Consider the following 16,320-nt stretch of genomic DNA (forward strand, 5'->3'; position numbering starts at 1 on the left):
AAATATTCTGTTTATTTCTTTATCAAGAGGACAATTACCTCGGAAAACATGACTTTAAGCTTTTTTTAAAACTTAGAAAACCTTAAAACTAAGTTAGTATACCTAAAAGATTTTAAAAGTTTTTAATGTTCATATAATGTTCTATTAAACTCTGTACTTAACTAGAAAGCCAATTTAAACATCTCAAAATAAAAATAAACAATTTTTCTAGAAGAACATTGATTACGAGTTGGACGATTTTCTGTTTTCTTTCTTTTTAATTCACATAAAGATCGGGTCACTGTAAGCGTGCCCAACGCACAATGTTGACAATTTGTTTCTTGTTAAATCCTATTTTAAGAACTTTCATCGTAATTTTCAGTGACCCCTCATTAATAGGAAGATATAGTCATTTTTAGCTCTGTTTCTGTACCAGAATCCCGCAAGTAACTTGTGTTGAACACCCACAAGTGAGAATAAACAATTTATGACCATAAAACATGGACATTGGACATATCATAAGACTTCCTATCCAAAAAATGAAGTATCGCTTGAAATCTTGTCTACAGTCCCTTTCATTGCTTCAATATTGACTATATGATACTTTGATACTCTGTACTCTCCGAGCTAGTGACAAATGAATTCTTTAACACTGATAAATCTTCTGAACTTTCACCGGTTTCTCTGTAATAACTCCTTCAAATGATTTAGCAATATCCACTGCAAGCTTGTTCAGACCAACACCTACGGCAACAGAGTTAAAGAGGTTCATTTTTACATTAAATCCAATTCTAATCAATAGTTTACAATAACATGTTTATGAAGTGTAGAGCAAACAAAGCATTGCATATAATCAGACAGATTTATTTAGATCCCACATTGCAATGTTTAAGTTTGAACACATAAGCTGAGACTTTATGATCGCGGTTCAATTTGAACGAGGTATCCTTTTAGTTCAGGTTCATAAGTGATATGGAAGATATTGAATTTTGAACCAATGACTCAGTAAATGTGACAAAATTTTGGTCAACAAATGAAACTATGCTGAACTATACTTGAAAAGAAGCAGTTGATACAGTCGTAACTAGTTCAACTACTTCATCGTAAACTAGCTTGAGAACCAAGTGTTGCCCAGGGTACTCATAGTTGCTGTCGCAATTTACATGCGCGTTGTGGTAAAATACGATTTTTGCTATTTTTCCATATAAAAGGGGACCCTGTGGTTCTCCCAATTCCCCATAATAATTTGAAGCAAATCGGTCAAGGGGTTCCTGAGTTCTGATCGAACATACAAACAAACAGATTACAACTTTAGTTATATAGATTTCCATTGCTCAGAAATCAAAATTGGCAAAGTTTCTGCTCTAGAAAGCCAGAAATTTCCGTAAATTTAAAAACTTTTCTGACATTTTATCATCGTGTATGCACATTAAAAAGTTTTAAAATCAAAAAACATTTTGTTTTGACAGCAAACAAACCATCCTTTTCTACAATACCTCTGTAAAAAAAACTATTTGATGATTTACAAAACTATGAATAAAAGTGAACCTTGTAGATTGCAGAGTATAGACACTACTACTCCCTGGGGTAAACTGTTCTGATCAACTACTCCTGAGCTTGGAGCTGAAAAAGAGATAATCAATCATTAAATCATCGAAACAAAACTTACAAAATTAAGGAAAAAAATTGCAAGTTTTTCAGCTTCTAGGTTTCTTAGAAACATTGCTTTTATAATTGATATCAGAGGGCACTGACCTTTACTTTGACCTCCATAAACTCAGAAAATATGAGAAAATACCACTTTTTAAACTCTAATTCAATTATTTTAAGTTAATCAGACATGTTTTCGTACTTTTTGTTACCAAATATAAGTCATCCACTGATATAGATACATATATCCGACCTTCATTTTGGACCTCCCTTTGCTAATGACCTCCAAAAATGGTCATTTATATCTAGAGGTCAAGTGCCTTTAAGATCATCTGAGGTCAAAAAAGGGTATAAGAGTGGAATCAGAACACCAAAAAACCTATGATTTGATACCTCATATGCATTATTTGCATTGATTTCATATTTGACCTCCAGAGGTAAGCAAATTTTGGAGGTCATGACCCCCAGGATCATCTGAGGTCAAAAAGGGGTATCAGAATGAATTCGGAATACCAAAAAACCGGTCATTATCGAATGGAGTTCAAAATGGAGGTTGGATATATGTGTACATATCAGAACATCACTTTTGTGGTAGCAAATTAAATGAAAACAAGCCTAAACTTATAATAATTGGATTATCCCTTATTTTTGAGTTCATAGTGGTCAAAATGGAAGTCAATGACCTCCGATCTCAATTTTTTAGTGATCTATATAAATGATGATGCAAAATTTCAGCCTTCTTTTTCAATTATTAGGACCAAACGCAGTCTGTACAAAATTTGGTGTCACAAAGTGTCTAATTGCCCCCTCTCTTTGACCATGACATGGAAAATTTGACCATGATGTTGATACAGAACTAAAATAATTTCGGAAAATTTTACCATGATCTTGATCCAGATCTAAAATATTTTCGGACAGTTCTACCATGATCTGGATCCGGATTTTAAATAATTTCGGAAAATTTTACCATGATCTGGATCCGGATTTTAAATAATTTCGGAAAATTTTACCATGATCTGGATCCAGATCTAAAATATTTTCGGACAGTTCTACCATGAACTTGATCCAGATCTAAAATATTTCGGAAAATTCTACCATGAACTTGATCCATATCTAAAATATTTCGGAAAATTCTACCATGAACTTGATCCAGATCTAAAATATTTCGGAAAATTCTACCATGATCTGGATCCGGATCTAAAATATTTCGGAAAATTTTACCATGGCCTGGATCCGGATCTACAACAAATTTCTAAAAAATTTACCATGTTTAAATGGATCCGGGTCTAATATAATTCCAGAAAATTTTACCATGGACTGGATCCAAATTGGCATTGCATAAAAGATTACATTATAAAAATTAAATATTTTTTAGACAATTATGTAACCCTCCCTCCCCCCCCTCTCACAGACGCTGTGTTGATGAAATGCTGACGGTCACCGTACAGTTTTCTTTCGAAGAATACAAAAAGCTAACCATCAGTCTAAGCTGAAATATTGATCTGATCTCAATATGCAGATATTTACTAATCTTCAACCAGAGTTCGTTTACATATCTTCTCCTCCTTCTACGGGATACATGTATCCTACTGAAGTACCCTTTCCTGGATACTCTGGATACATCCATCATGATGAATACATATATCCTGGAGTAGAATATATCCAACACTCGACTCCGCCCAACAAAGGAGTTGAAAATATCCAGCACTCCTTGCCAACAATAATGGTTTACCATGGAGTAGAATACCTCCCGTCTCCACCATTAAGCCCAGCTGAGAGAATATATCAGACTCCAAGTCCAGTCGACTACTCTGGTTCACAGTATGATTACTCATCTACACCGAGTCCTACTGACTTCACGCCCCTGACGTACATGCGACCATCTGCGCCCAGTTCTTTAGAGACTCCAGATGAATCCACCAAATACAATCCTTCTGAAGACCCTACAAAAGTCGATCATTTTGAGCAGGACCATGAACTAGATTTTGGTTATCCTGTATGGTCCGATGGGACAAACGGCCCCGCTCCTCAGCAAACAGATATGAAGAAACTGACCAATTCCTACTCAGCAGCTGTCAAGAACAAATCCAACTCGACCACCAATGGATTAAATGGTTTTGAGAACCTTAGCCTTGAAGAAATGTGTGCAGTCATAGTCGAAAACCTTATCTAAATATCTTTAAAACTAAGTTACGATTTATAAAATATATTTTAAACCAATAAAAGACATCCTATAATTAAGTTTAGTTTATTTGTAGGAAGTAGTTAAAAAGAGTCTGGTAAAAAAATAATTGTTAAAGCTCACCCAATTTTGTGCTAGGTACAGGTTTCCACATTTCTTGGACTGTCTCAGATTTTAAGTAACCTTATTAAACAAATAATATTTACGGATAAAGTTTTTTACTAAGCAGAAATAAGATCTTGCCATTACACTAAATAGAATATGGTCTTTGAAAATTAAAATTTAAAGCAATTGTAGACTTAATTTAGTGACCTTCCAATTACAGAATGGCATGTCCAACACACAACAGTACCCTTTAACCCTTTGTTCGATAAAGGAATAAGGATGCATGGCATATCGATCATGTTCTCTTTGAAAGCTAATTATTTTAAATTGTAGTTTATTTATTAAAGTTAGTTACGCATTACTGGTTCAGAAACAATATAGAAAATATCCAAATTATTAAAGGGCATCGTTGTGAGCATGATATGTTCCTCTATAAATAGAATGTAATACTCTTTTAACATTTGATTTTACATATCATACTCTATTAGAATTTTGTTGAAATCAGGAATACCTGGGAGAAATTTCCTAGTCGGGGCCTGCTTATTCACAGCACTATCGATAAATGGAAAGTTCAATAAAAATAACAATATGGCTTTAATCTTTTTTAAAGGGAATCACAACTTAATCCAAACTTTATTCCGTACAGCAAACAGACATAAAAAGTCGTAAAATTGATTGGGAATTCAAATGCATAATATGGATCAGGCTGAAAATTTAGAAATTAGAGAGAAAATTTTTAACTCTAACCCAAAAGAAGGATGTCTCAAGCAATCCCTGTACATTATGATTTGATTTGGATGGCTTTAAAATTTAAACGCTCGCAGTAATACATGAGAGGCCATTTACCGTTGCAACTATTTAATTAATGTCTTCAGACTAAAAACTGATTTGAAAACTTCTAATTAAACTTTCTATTCCTAAAAGGTCCCGGTTGAAAAACAACATCTTGAGCGATAGAGTTCTCCACATCTTCTATTCCAACATAGTTTTCATTATCAGCCTCTTCAGCAGAGTCGGCGGAGGTGGTAAGGTTATTATTTGCATGATTATCACAGGTTTTTATATCTCCAGGCTTGATTGATTGATTGATAAGGATAGGAACGCTTTTCTCCTTGATATTCTCATCTGCTTCAGTTCCAGGACTGGACTCTGTCTTGAGGTCCGCCTTCTCATCAGGAACAGGACCAGGCACAGGTTCCAGGGCCTTGGAGGAGTTAGGGTTTCCCGATTTCTCCGACTTGGTTGGTTTACGCTGGTAACTGTACAGCATAGCATTGCCAAATCTTGTTAAATCCTAGACAACGAAAAGTAAGGGAACGGAATTCTTAAAAAATTAAGTACTAAAAAAAGAGGCAAAAAGCTGATAAGTTTTTGACAGATTCTACCAATTAATCAACTTTCTGCTTTTGGGAAATATTCTCTTCTATATATAAATTTGGCTTGTCTGTCTGTTTGTTTGTCTGTCTGTTTGTATCCAATAAACGTCAAAACGGCTGAACGGATCGGGCCCAAATTTTTTGTGGGACCTCACGGAGCCCCAGGGAAGGTTTATGAATGATCAAAATTTCAAATATTTGTCTCCATCAAATTTCGATCTTCATTAATTTTTTGAAAATTTTGAAAATCCACGAAATTTCGTTGTGAAAATCCGCGAATTATTTTTGTTTTGTTTTACGATGTACACAAAGAGAACATGTTCACAATTAATTTAGAAGATGGGCGCGAAGCGCCCTCTAAGGCTAGTAAAGGAAAAAATCATTTAATTATTCGTGGATTTTACCTGAGCATTAGACAAAAATCCTCCACCCGCCCACTTGTAGCTACAATCAACATACGGGGCATTCTTCAACCGATGATGCGCATCCCGAACGTAGTACTTAGATCTGTTGTAGATAATGGGACCGTTCTCGTCAAGATATGTGTTGTTCATTCCTAGCTCACGAAACTGTTTCTTCATGTACTAAAAATATCATCGTGAAAATACGAACATATTCAAAAGATACAATAAATTGAAAATATTCACAAGTGTAAAAAATAAAAAACATAACATTTTGTTTGTTTAATATTTACCTATAGCATTTTGTTCGAAATTACCAAAAGAATGTTGGAGATATAAAACTTTGTTATATGCATTACATTATACATCTATCAGAATGTTTGAATTATTATGGTTTATTCGATATTCCGAGGAAGATGTTAGTGTATTTTGTATAGAAATACTAATAAATAAATGAAAACCTACTTTATCAAATTTTTCCCCTGTAACGTTTTCAATAACAGCTGCTAGAAGGGTAAAGCCGTGTGTTGAGTACAAAAACTTGGTCCCTAGTTCATAATACTGATTGAACCAACATCAATTTTCTTTGGTTTCAGTTTAATTAAAACCAAGTAAGAGCCTGGTGAAAGCTCCCCCCCACCCCCTTTTCTTGCCGACCACCAGTATTGTGAATTTCCCTGGTTTTGACATAAGCGCGTCGTCTTTAAACAGAGCAAGAGCTTCTTCAGTGGATTTAAACTCTTTCTGTAGGTAATATTCTTTCTTATCAAACTCCGGGCTCGTCTCATCTTCATCCTTTTTATCATAGTGTCTAAATAGGGAAAAAATTAATTTATGAAGAGGACTCCATTTATCTATATATATATAAATATATATATAGTTGTAATCTCTGTTTGTCTGTCTGCTGTATATTTGTTTGTCCGATCAAAACTCAGGAAGCTTTTTGAATCTGCTTTTTGTATGTCCGGTCACATCTCATAACCCCAATCGGCCATGACCGATTTGCCTTCAAGTTTTGATTGGGAAAGTCAATTGAACCACGGGAATGTTCTATTGAGAAAAATTAGGTTCTAGACAATGCTGGGTTCCTTAAGCTAGTACTTCATATTGTTTTATGAACAGGACAAAGACATTGAAACATTTTTTTAATCGCACAGTATATTTTCCTTCTCGGTTAGTTTCTCTGTATGGACATTTTACAGAGAGTATTTTATATTACGATTCTTAGGGACAACATTTGAGTGGTAAGATAGGCTTTGTTGTGGTCACAATTTATAAAATAATGGCGTTATATATCTGTAATGTGTATTTTTAAATACCCATTTAAGAAAGCAAATACCTGACCCCGGAAATATGAGAGCACAGCTGTCTAACGGTCAGCTCAACCTTCTCCCCTTCAATAATCTTCTCCGGCCAGGACGGAATATACTTCGATATATTATCATCTGAAGAAGGAACATGTAGCATTTTAAACTCTTTTCCAGCTTTAACAATGATATGGATATCTATATTTTTATATTTTAAACTCTTTTCCGGCTTTAACAATGATAATTTCAAATTTTCGACTGCAGTTTATCTTTGAAAGTGACTTGCAGATTTATGCAGGTAAGACAAGAAAGGAAAATAACCCAAATGTATCTTCATCATTGTTAAAGGGTATCGTTGTTGAACGGGTGTGTAACTTTTAAAAAAAATGGTCAATTGAATTTACGTAAACAGTTTTTGAGGACGGATAAACTACATTTAGGTTACTAGTTTACTTTAAAGTAACAAATTTCTAGCGCTTCATAAACAGTAATGTGTTCTAATCCCCATTGTGTAAAAATTTAACATAGGGAAAAATACGGCTTTTTGTCGTGACGACAAAAAGCCGGTCTTATCTTTACCTAGATTAACTTTCCCCTCCTCAACAAGTTTAGCGAGCACCGCCATGGTCAAGGACTTGCTGATGCTGGCAATCCTCATGATACATCCTGTTCCAACAAGTAGACGGTTCTCAAGATCAGAATATCCAAACCCATGCTGCCATACAATCTGAATACAAACTAGCTGAAGTGACCGGAGTAACCCGTAGATTTAAAAACATATTTGAAAAAAAAATCCATCTTGGAAAAATTTTAGCATATTTGATCCAGCCGTTTGGCCAGCTATATGACATATATATATACTAGCTTGGGAACCCAGCGTTGCCCTGGTTACTCATACTTACTACCCCTGTTTACCCGCATTTGGTCGATGAATCATTGCTTCATAAAGAAAGGAACAACACACCCCTCCCGCTCCACCCCCCCCCCCATGAAATTGGAGTATGTCTCTAAAATGTTATATTTATCTCGAATGGAAAAGAACTCCCTACATTTTGAGAACTTGTAGAGACCCGAAATCATGTACTAAAAACTATTTTTTTACCTTTCCATTGACAGATATACATACAACCATGCCAGGAGACCCAGCCTCATACATCTTACACCAACACAGATCCCTAAACAGAGTTTATCAATCAATCAATCAGTCCTATCAGTCCTATCAGTCCTATCAGTCCTATCAATCCTATCAATCCTATCAATCCTATCAATCCTATCAATCCTATCAATCCTATCAATCCTATCAATCCTATCAATCCTATCAATCCTATCAATCCTATCAATCCTATCAATCCTATCAATCCTATCAATCCTATAAATCCTACAATCCTATCAATCCTATCGATCCTGTTAATTCTACAATCCTATCGATCCTACCAAATCCTAGTCATATTTAAATAATAAATTAACTAACAATTTTTGACAACCGTCCGCACTTGCTAAATTTTTAAACTGACTGAACAGGGAGGTTTTTCCTCTTAAGAACTTCTGATCATTGAATGGCACAATTAACTAACAAGTATTAACTCAATGCACACAGTACATTGCTCGAAAAATTGCAATGTCAGTAGTTTTATGTTCTCAACTAATCCTTTGTCTTGAATTCAAACATTTATCGCAAGGAAATCGGAAGTACATGAATTCATAATGCATTTATCAGAATTTAGGAAGGAGGGACCCAATAAAACTAAGGACTAACACTTATCACCTCTTCTACTTAGCCCTTGCAACAAATCTTTTATTTTATCCAGGGTAGAAAAAAAAACATTTTAGGCAAAAAATGGTTTCAAGAAATCTGAAAATGTGCCAGAATGTTTAAAAATCTGAATATTCTGACCTGGCTTTACTGATGGCCGATTTGAGTTTCTCCTGCTGGACCTGCTGCCGGCCGAGCTCGTTAGGCCGGACTACTTGCTAAAATAAACAAATCAGTTTTATTTGTAGTTTTTATTTTTGGAAACTCGCTGAACTATTTTTTTAATTTCTTTTAAAATATGCTGAACAAACAGAGTTACCCGTAATAAAAGAATCTTAAATGGATTGGATCTAGTCTAATTCGAAAATGAAGGATGCTTAATGGTAATACTTTATAAAATTGCATTTTCCATTTTCTTTAATTTTCATAAATATAAAATCGGGATATTTCATGATAGTTCCAAGTCGTCTTTGATGTCAAAATCTTAAAATCTTTAGCACTTTTATCTAGTGATGTGCCTTGAGTTACTTCGTTTTTGGGTTGTTTATTCCACGGATTTGACATAGAGTAAGAAGAGCAAATGTCAAAAGCAAATGTTTTTAAAATTGTGTATTCTATTTCTAAACCTTTGCTTTTCTTACAATTTGAACCCTGACAAAAGATATACGCCAAAAAACGACCCAAAAACGCTCCAATAACAAACAAAAAAATCCAAATCGATTGCAATATCGATCGTGCTATTACGATCGTTTTTCCATTTTGTTAAAGGACACAATATTGCCAAGTTTTATTAATAGAGAACGGTTAACAACAATACTTACGTCCGCATTGTAAACTCTGAAATCAATTTGATCTTCCCCTCGACCTGCACTTGATCCAGATTTAGCGTCAGTTCCTGAATTCTCGTGAGAATCCTTAGTTTCAAAAAGCTCTTCCTAAATTAACCAAGGATGTTATCAATGGTGAATTTTCAGGAGATTGGTCAATTTTCAAATAAGAATTTACTAAAATCTTTATAATTCGAGTTTGTTACGCAGACAATTAACTTTAGTGCAGCTGTAAACGCTTGATTGTACCTCATTTCTGTAATTGATTAATTATTTAATATGAATCTGGAACGGATTGTACCTGATATATCTCCGGACCAGGAGGAGCGGAAGAATATAGAACGGTTTGTACCTGATATATCTCCGGGCCAGGAGGAGAGGAAGAATATAGAACGGTTTGTACCTGATATATCTCCGGACCAGGAGGAGAGGAAGAATATAGAACGGTTTGTACTTGATATATCTCCGGACCAGGAGGAGAGGAAGAATATATAAAACGGTACCTGATCGGACCAGGAGGAGAGGAAGGATTTAGAACGGTTTGTACCTGATATATCTCCGAACCAGAAGTAGAGGAAGGATCTAGAACGGATTTTACCTGAGGTATCTCCGGACCAGGAGTAGAGGAAGGATCTAGAACGGATTCTACCTGATATATCTCCGGACCAGGAGGAGAGGAAGGATCTAGAACGGTTTGTACCTGATATATCTCCGGACCAGAAGTAGAGGAAGGATCTAGAACGGTTTGTACCTGATATATCTCCGAACCAGAAGTAGAGGAAGGATCTAGAACGGTTTGTACCTGATATATCTCCGGACCAGAAGTAGAGGAAGGATCTAGAACGGTTTGTACCTGATATATCTCCGATTTTTTTACCTGATTTATCTGATAGAAAGACAGGATTGAACGGAGCAGGTACACATTTATTGGTTTCTGAGATTACCAAAAATTTTACATTTGATGTTTTTGCATTTTTAATATTTAATTCTAATCTGTTTTCAGATTCCAATAATCATAACTAAATTAGGGTTTTTCTTCCTTTTAAACAAAAGTTACTTAAATTTTTCAGGTTTTAAAATCTATTGTTTCGATTTGCAATTTCAAAAGTCAACAATTCAATTTTAAGACAAAACTCTGATTTATAGGCTTGTTTCTCAAATAGCGACAAAAAATATCGGATTAGGATTCAAAATATTAGATAAAACCAGAGTTTATTTAGAAAACTACTGTAAGCTTTTGTTGGCGGTTTAAAAATTACAAGTATCAAAGCCTCGTGCAGTTAAATGCAAAATTGAACATTGCCAATTGAAGTAAGTAAAATTAAATTATTTTTTTTTAGAATGCAAAATTTTTTCCCTGAATGAATAACAAGCGAAGTTTCCCAGTTTCTTGAGCTCGTGATATTATTGTGGTTTGACGAAGAAAATGCGGTTAAATTTGGACTTGTATCTTGACAAACATGAACTGGGTTGTGTACATGACTACTATGTACAGAATCAGGATTGCTGTACAGGGTTGCTGAAGCTAGACTGGCTAAACCAGTTATTTTTAAACCCCGACCAAGCATTTTCACCTGAAAATGAAACTAAAATATCTCAAAAATATAAATCTTTATCATGTCATACGTTCGACTCACAACGGACACAAGACGTAATTTCAGAGTGGCGAGTCGGAGTTCAAAAAATTACACTGGAACCTTTCTCTGATAAAGGGTGTTTAAGATACCCTTCATTTTCTGTTTGAAAATGAATTGTTTGTAATCGTGGTTTCTCTTTAAAACTTTCATGCTAAAGAGACAATGATAGAAACTCTTTTTTACTCTTGCCAAGAAAGACAAAACGACGATCTTTTCATTGTTACTCGAAAGAAGTTTGTACGGTGCAGTTGTCAATTTGAAATGCTCTTCTCTAAATGGAGTGCCGAGCTAGAAATTACGTCTACACTCTACAGTTCTTTTAACATGGTCTTTTAGGCAATAATCTAAATGTATTATTATCAAATATAAGGATAAAATGGAAGAAAAACAAGTTATCAAAAATTATAAAATATTTAACAAGAATTATCACAGATGATCAGATCATATGTTCGCGATCTGTGTAAATTGTATAATTGAAAGAACTTTGCACTTCACAATAAAAGAATAAATCACAGGTTTGTAATGAAGTCCTTGAAAGATGGATACTCAAGTTTCCAACCCAGCAGATTCTTGATCTTTGAACAGTTGTACTTCTTGCCGTCAACCCCGTCGCCTCCAGTAAACTTGATTTCTGGTCCACCACTGAAAATATTAAATATTTAAATCATGTCTGAGGGTTTATTTTTAAAAGAGGTAACCCCGTTCCCAAATGTTCATTTTCCAGCCCCCCCCCCCCAACAGCAATCTTAATTTTGCGGAAAAAAATTCTGACAAACTGTTTGGATTTCACGCAAACTAGGACTAGTTGGCACAGGGTGGGGAGGAGAGAACGATTATTCAAGAAAATTTACTCCTCTGAAGTTGTTAGCCGCTTAATTCTTTATATGTTACGAATTATGAATTTAAACTTCATTGGATTGACGCAATTATCTTGATTCTTCATGTTCTTACCGGTATTTAGTTGAAGCTTGAATATATTCAACAATCTGATTTCTCGAGACAGGAATACCATCTCCAACCAGAAGAACTTCTCCTCCAACCTTCTCCGGGCTTTGCAGGCAGCTAACAACAGCAGAAGCTGCGTCCTGAATATTACCAATCAAAGAAAATCTTTCTTGATTTTAATTGAAGAAAAAAAACTAGAAATTTCTAATAGAAAGGAAGAAAATGAATTTCTTGCGAGATTTTCTTTATTTAAACTTTCAGATCATCTGCCTGAGATCTGAATTGTTATCAAACAAAAATGTTGCTACACATAGACAATTTTACATAATTTGCAATACCACCTTTGCATCTAAAAACGATTAAGAAAATGAATATTTTTGATTGATATTCAAGATTTTATTTTTAAAATGAAATTTTGACAATATTCTTTATCTCCGGCAATAAGACCATATTTAGGTAATGCCGGGAATAGCTGTAACTCATAACTTTATGTATAAAGAACACGCTTCGAAAAATGCTTCAATTCAGAATTTCTTCTGGAATTCCTCCCCCCCATACATCGTTGAAATCATCTCTGGGTTGATCATCAGATTGACCCATCCAACATTTCTTAACAAAACCCTTCAGCTTATAACTTAAAATTTCCCTTTCATATTTAACATTATAACTTTGTTTTACAGGATCTTATATTTCGATTTTGGTTTCAACAGTAACTCTAACATCCTAGAGTTTCTCGAGAAAAATTAACGAAAAAGTTAACAATTTGATTCTGTTGAGCATTAGTTTTCATTGTGCATGTTGTTTTTTTTTCACAAAAATTCACAATAGTAAAAAGTAGAAATAATTTAAATTACGAAAAACGAATATTAAAAGCTTCCTAAAAAGTTCAATAATAGGAAAAACTTTGATCTTTTATAAAACTTTGATAGTGCGGACTGGCCTCCTTAAAGAGTATGGTGTTAAAAAGAACCGGCTCCATAACCCAAATCTAACAGCTGAGAAACTTATCTTTTAAGAACCAAACAACAGTGAGACACATGAAAATGAGCAATACAAAGACGACTGATGTGCTCAAGCTTATATTTTAAAAGTTCACAGATACATTTCACTTAATAACTTGATTTTTAAGTAAAATAACAACATCAAATACACAATAGATTGCTCAAATCACGTCGTCCAATTCTACGTTTTATTGTTCACAAATTTCACAAATTGGGTTCATAAATAAAATTAGAACAGATAACATTAAATGTTGATTTTTATCCATGGGATAGCCTTAAAATTTAAGGATAATCTATTATTATTATTATTATTATTATTATAAAATGTTGTATTCAATGCTATTTATGCAATCTCCGCTTTAGATATATTTCTACCTGATAGTGAATAAAGTTTATTAGTCCATCAGGTTTGCCTGTAAATTCTCCACCCCGTGAATAATAGTTCTGTACTCCAGTATCCTCAGAATACAGTCCTCCCAACCGAACTACACACCCACCCTAATGGTAATTAATAAACATATTAGTTTAGATTAATCATTACATATTTTTTTCTTATTGAGTAGAGATAATTTAGCCTGTCATAAGGGAAAGCATCTGCATCCAAATGGCTTCCAAGTCGCAATTGATGATTATTATCCCTGGAAGAGTTAGGTACTCAACGCAACAGATAGAAGTAAGATTAGTAGCGATCAAAAGCGCTTTTTTATCGCATTGAGCCTATACGCCCTTTCATTTTTCGCGAACACTCCCTTTAAGATAGAAAAACAAGGATTATCTCTTAAATGTTTAAAGGGTACACTGGGGATTGGGTAGGAAACTCTTTAAATTGTGCATAATATGAAATTATGTCTGCAGTCTCAGTTTAATGACGTTTATGAAAGAATAAATTATTTGCTTAATTTTAATGATTTTGCAGTGAATTTCCTTCATTTATTTCACCACCATTATTCTCCTTATATACACTACCCGAGGAGGTAAACACCAAGATTCCTTTACTCCTAAAATATTTTCTAAATGAAAAGTGAGGTAACAGAAGGCTAAATCAGGAGTAAATATTTTTACGAATTTTGGAGGACGAAGTTTATTGAAGATTTGAAGATTATTGAAATGATAAATTGGACGTCAATTGCAAATTGTTAACCAAAAAAATATTTATTTTCCCCTAAAAATCATTTTTTCCCCTAAAAATTTATTTTTCGCTTCGCGCAAACATGCCCAAATTGTACGGGAAAATGATAAATCCAAATAAAAGCTGGTGTGTGTTGTGTACCCAGAGTCCAGACCAATCTCAATCAAAAGTTTCGACCTTAGTTTATTTTATCTTTAAAAACATATATTAGATTGTGTAAAGGGACTGTAGACTTGATATTATGTAATTATTCATTTGTAAAATGTCTGATTCACAACAGTACCCTTTAAACCTTTGCATGATCAAGGGTGACAAAGCTAATCCTATTTAATCCTCAGAAATCATTGAAATTATTGATAACATAGTAAAATATTAATTTTAAATCTAACAAATTTAGATATTTATTGGGTCACAGAAAAATATTTTCCAAGAAATAAGTCAATTTGTTTGAAGTTCACACTGGATGTACAGTGTACAGTGTACACTGTACACAGCATTCAGTCCAGGTTCCTTGTACAGTTTGCACACAATTGTTAGCCATAAAACACACAGAAATCTCCATTGTCAATGATCAGGTTAAGGTTTAAAGGATACAGTTGCAAATATGAAATCCCACTTTACTAATGGAGGGTCACTTGATTGAAATTATTGAAATTAAGTGTCCAGTCACTTTAATACAAAGTATGTAAATTCATCTACATAAAAGTTAAGAATCAAGATTTGTCTTAGTTAACAATTAAAAAATTGTCATTTTTTTATTTTCTGAATGTTAAGAAGTTAAAGTATGGCATTAGGTCACTTACTTGAGAAAGCTGAATCCTTGCTCTACGTCTGCAGGATAATCTGGGTTTCCGTGTGGAGGAGCACAGAATACTACTTTATTCACCTCTAAATAATTAACACTCCTAAGCTGAGAACTCTTGTAACGTGAATATCAAGATCACTACTTGATCTCGATCTTTTGTTAATCTGCAGATTAATTTAATCTTTATTCAATATCCCGCATGGTAATCGTACCCTGCAGGGATGACTGAAATAAAGAGATTGAAAATTCATCCGCAAAAAAATTGGATATCGAGATCACATGATCAGGATTATGAATGATCAACACAAAAGTTCCCAGCTCTGACCATGTATGTCTTGTTCAATTAAACTTGTTTTACGAGAACTCACTTATATCAGATCCTTCAGACAACACTTTGAACCCCTTCTCCTCCATCTCTTTACTTCGCTCTGGATTTTCTGATTTGAACTTGAGATAGATATTTGAACTAGGGTATTCAGATTGCCATTTCTGGGCAATTCTTATGCCAAGTCTTCCAGGACCCAAAACTAATAAATCAGCCATGGTTAATCTGAAAAGGACATCTGTACTGAGAATGATTAAATTGTAAAATGTAAAATTGAAATTTTAGACTCGGTGGAAATTTATTTTCAAAAATATTTTTTTCTTGACTTGCATACATGGTTTGAAAAATAAGAAAAAATTCAAAATTAAAACTTGTGTTGTTTATGAATAAATGCATTTTGTCTTATTCTAATCAAATTTCAAAACTATATCTGCAGAATCCCACAGAAACCTAACAATATGCTCCTTGAGTAGTACTAATAAAGACTGTGTTTAGGATCCATTTTTATGGGGATGTGGATCTGGATCGCGGATCCTCCTTGAAAAAAATGGATACCCGAATTTTCAAATAATTTTTTCTTTTTTTCACTTACTTTTCTGCTTATACTTCATAAATTATTCAGAGGTTAGGAAATTTTATATAATGTCTCCTTTTCAACAGTTCAGTTTTGGATTGAGAGAAAAATGTTTTTAACATTTTTTGGTTCATATTTTGCCCCTTGGATATCTTTGGATCCTCGTATATTTTGCAGATTCAAATTTAGGAAGGAAAATGTTGCAGATCCAACAAATCTTGATCTGGATCCTAAGCACTAAATAAAAAATGATATCAATCAAGTTCTCCAAAATTGCTGGATCCATATTACAAAAGAAGGGTTTTTCAGGCACTGCACAATAAG

At 34.0% G+C, this 16,320-nt stretch overlaps 2 protein-coding genes and 1 long non-coding RNA gene across 3 annotated transcripts; all 3 read right to left on the bottom strand.

The window, feature by feature from the left end:
• Window positions 1-108: 108 nt before the first annotated feature.
• LOC111702837 (serine beta-lactamase-like protein LACTB, mitochondrial) lies at window positions 109-11,148 on the bottom strand. Its single transcript, XM_023474618.1, has 17 exons — window positions 11,059-11,148; window positions 9,984-10,433; window positions 9,575-9,688; window positions 8,895-8,971; window positions 8,103-8,175; window positions 7,580-7,727; window positions 7,033-7,138; window positions 6,371-6,504; window positions 6,159-6,241; window positions 5,697-5,876; window positions 4,834-5,210; window positions 4,428-4,468; window positions 3,935-3,994; window positions 3,481-3,572; window positions 2,023-2,103; window positions 1,528-1,606; window positions 109-723 (listed from the first exon to the last, which is right to left on the bottom strand). Exons 1-17 carry the CDS (start codon window positions 11,146-11,148, stop codon window positions 626-628), a joined length of 2,283 nt encoding a protein of 760 aa, XP_023330386.1. The 3' UTR covers window positions 109-625.
• A 6-nt stretch (window positions 11,149-11,154) lies between these two features.
• LOC111702850 (uncharacterized) lies at window positions 11,155-13,683 on the bottom strand. Its single transcript, XR_002765505.1, has 3 exons — window positions 13,539-13,683; window positions 12,169-12,302; window positions 11,155-11,859 (listed from the first exon to the last, which is right to left on the bottom strand). It is a non-coding gene; the product is annotated as an uncharacterized LOC111702850 (long non-coding RNA).
• Window positions 13,684-14,015: 332 nt separating this feature from the next.
• Window positions 14,016-15,712, bottom strand: LOC111702851 (uncharacterized). The gene is made up of 3 exons (XM_023474632.1): window positions 15,466-15,712; window positions 15,096-15,180; window positions 14,016-14,161 (listed from the first exon to the last, which is right to left on the bottom strand). Exons 1-3 carry the CDS (start codon window positions 15,638-15,640, stop codon window positions 14,065-14,067), a joined length of 357 nt encoding a protein of 118 aa, XP_023330400.1. The 5' UTR covers window positions 15,641-15,712; the 3' UTR covers window positions 14,016-14,064.
• Between the last annotated feature and the right edge of the window lie 608 nt (window positions 15,713-16,320).

The sequence above is a fragment of the Eurytemora carolleeae genome, unplaced genomic scaffold (assembly GCF_000591075.1).
Source record: "Eurytemora carolleeae unplaced genomic scaffold, Eaff_2.0 scaffold107, whole genome shotgun sequence".
Classification (NCBI taxonomy): domain Eukaryota; kingdom Metazoa; phylum Arthropoda; class Copepoda; order Calanoida; family Temoridae; genus Eurytemora; species Eurytemora carolleeae.

Bases quoted from the DNA above. Each gene is read 5' to 3' on its own strand.
- LOC111702837 (XM_023474618.1), bottom strand. From the start codon at position 11,148: ATGCTTGGTCGGGGTTTAAAAATAACTGGTTTAGCCAGTCTAGCTTCA. The intron at 10,434-11,058 runs GTACACAACCCA...GAGATATATCAG, and splicing joins ATTCTGTACATAGTAGTCAT to GTACAAACCGTTCTAGATCC. The intron at 2,104-3,480 runs GTAGGACTCGGT...TTTTGACCTCAG, and splicing joins ACGTCAGGGGCGTGAAGTCA to ATGATCCTGGGGGTCATGAC.
- LOC111702851 (XM_023474632.1), bottom strand. From the start codon at position 15,640: ATGGCTGATTTATTAGTTTTGGGTCCTGGAAGACTTGGCATAAGAATT. The intron at 15,181-15,465 runs GTGAGTTCTCGT...TTAATTATTTAG, and splicing joins GTCTGAAGGATCTGATATAA to AGGTGAATAAAGTAGTATTC. The intron at 14,162-15,095 runs GTAAGTGACCTA...AAAATATTTTAG, and splicing joins CAAGGATTCAGCTTTCTCAA to GAGTAAAGGAATCTTGGTGT.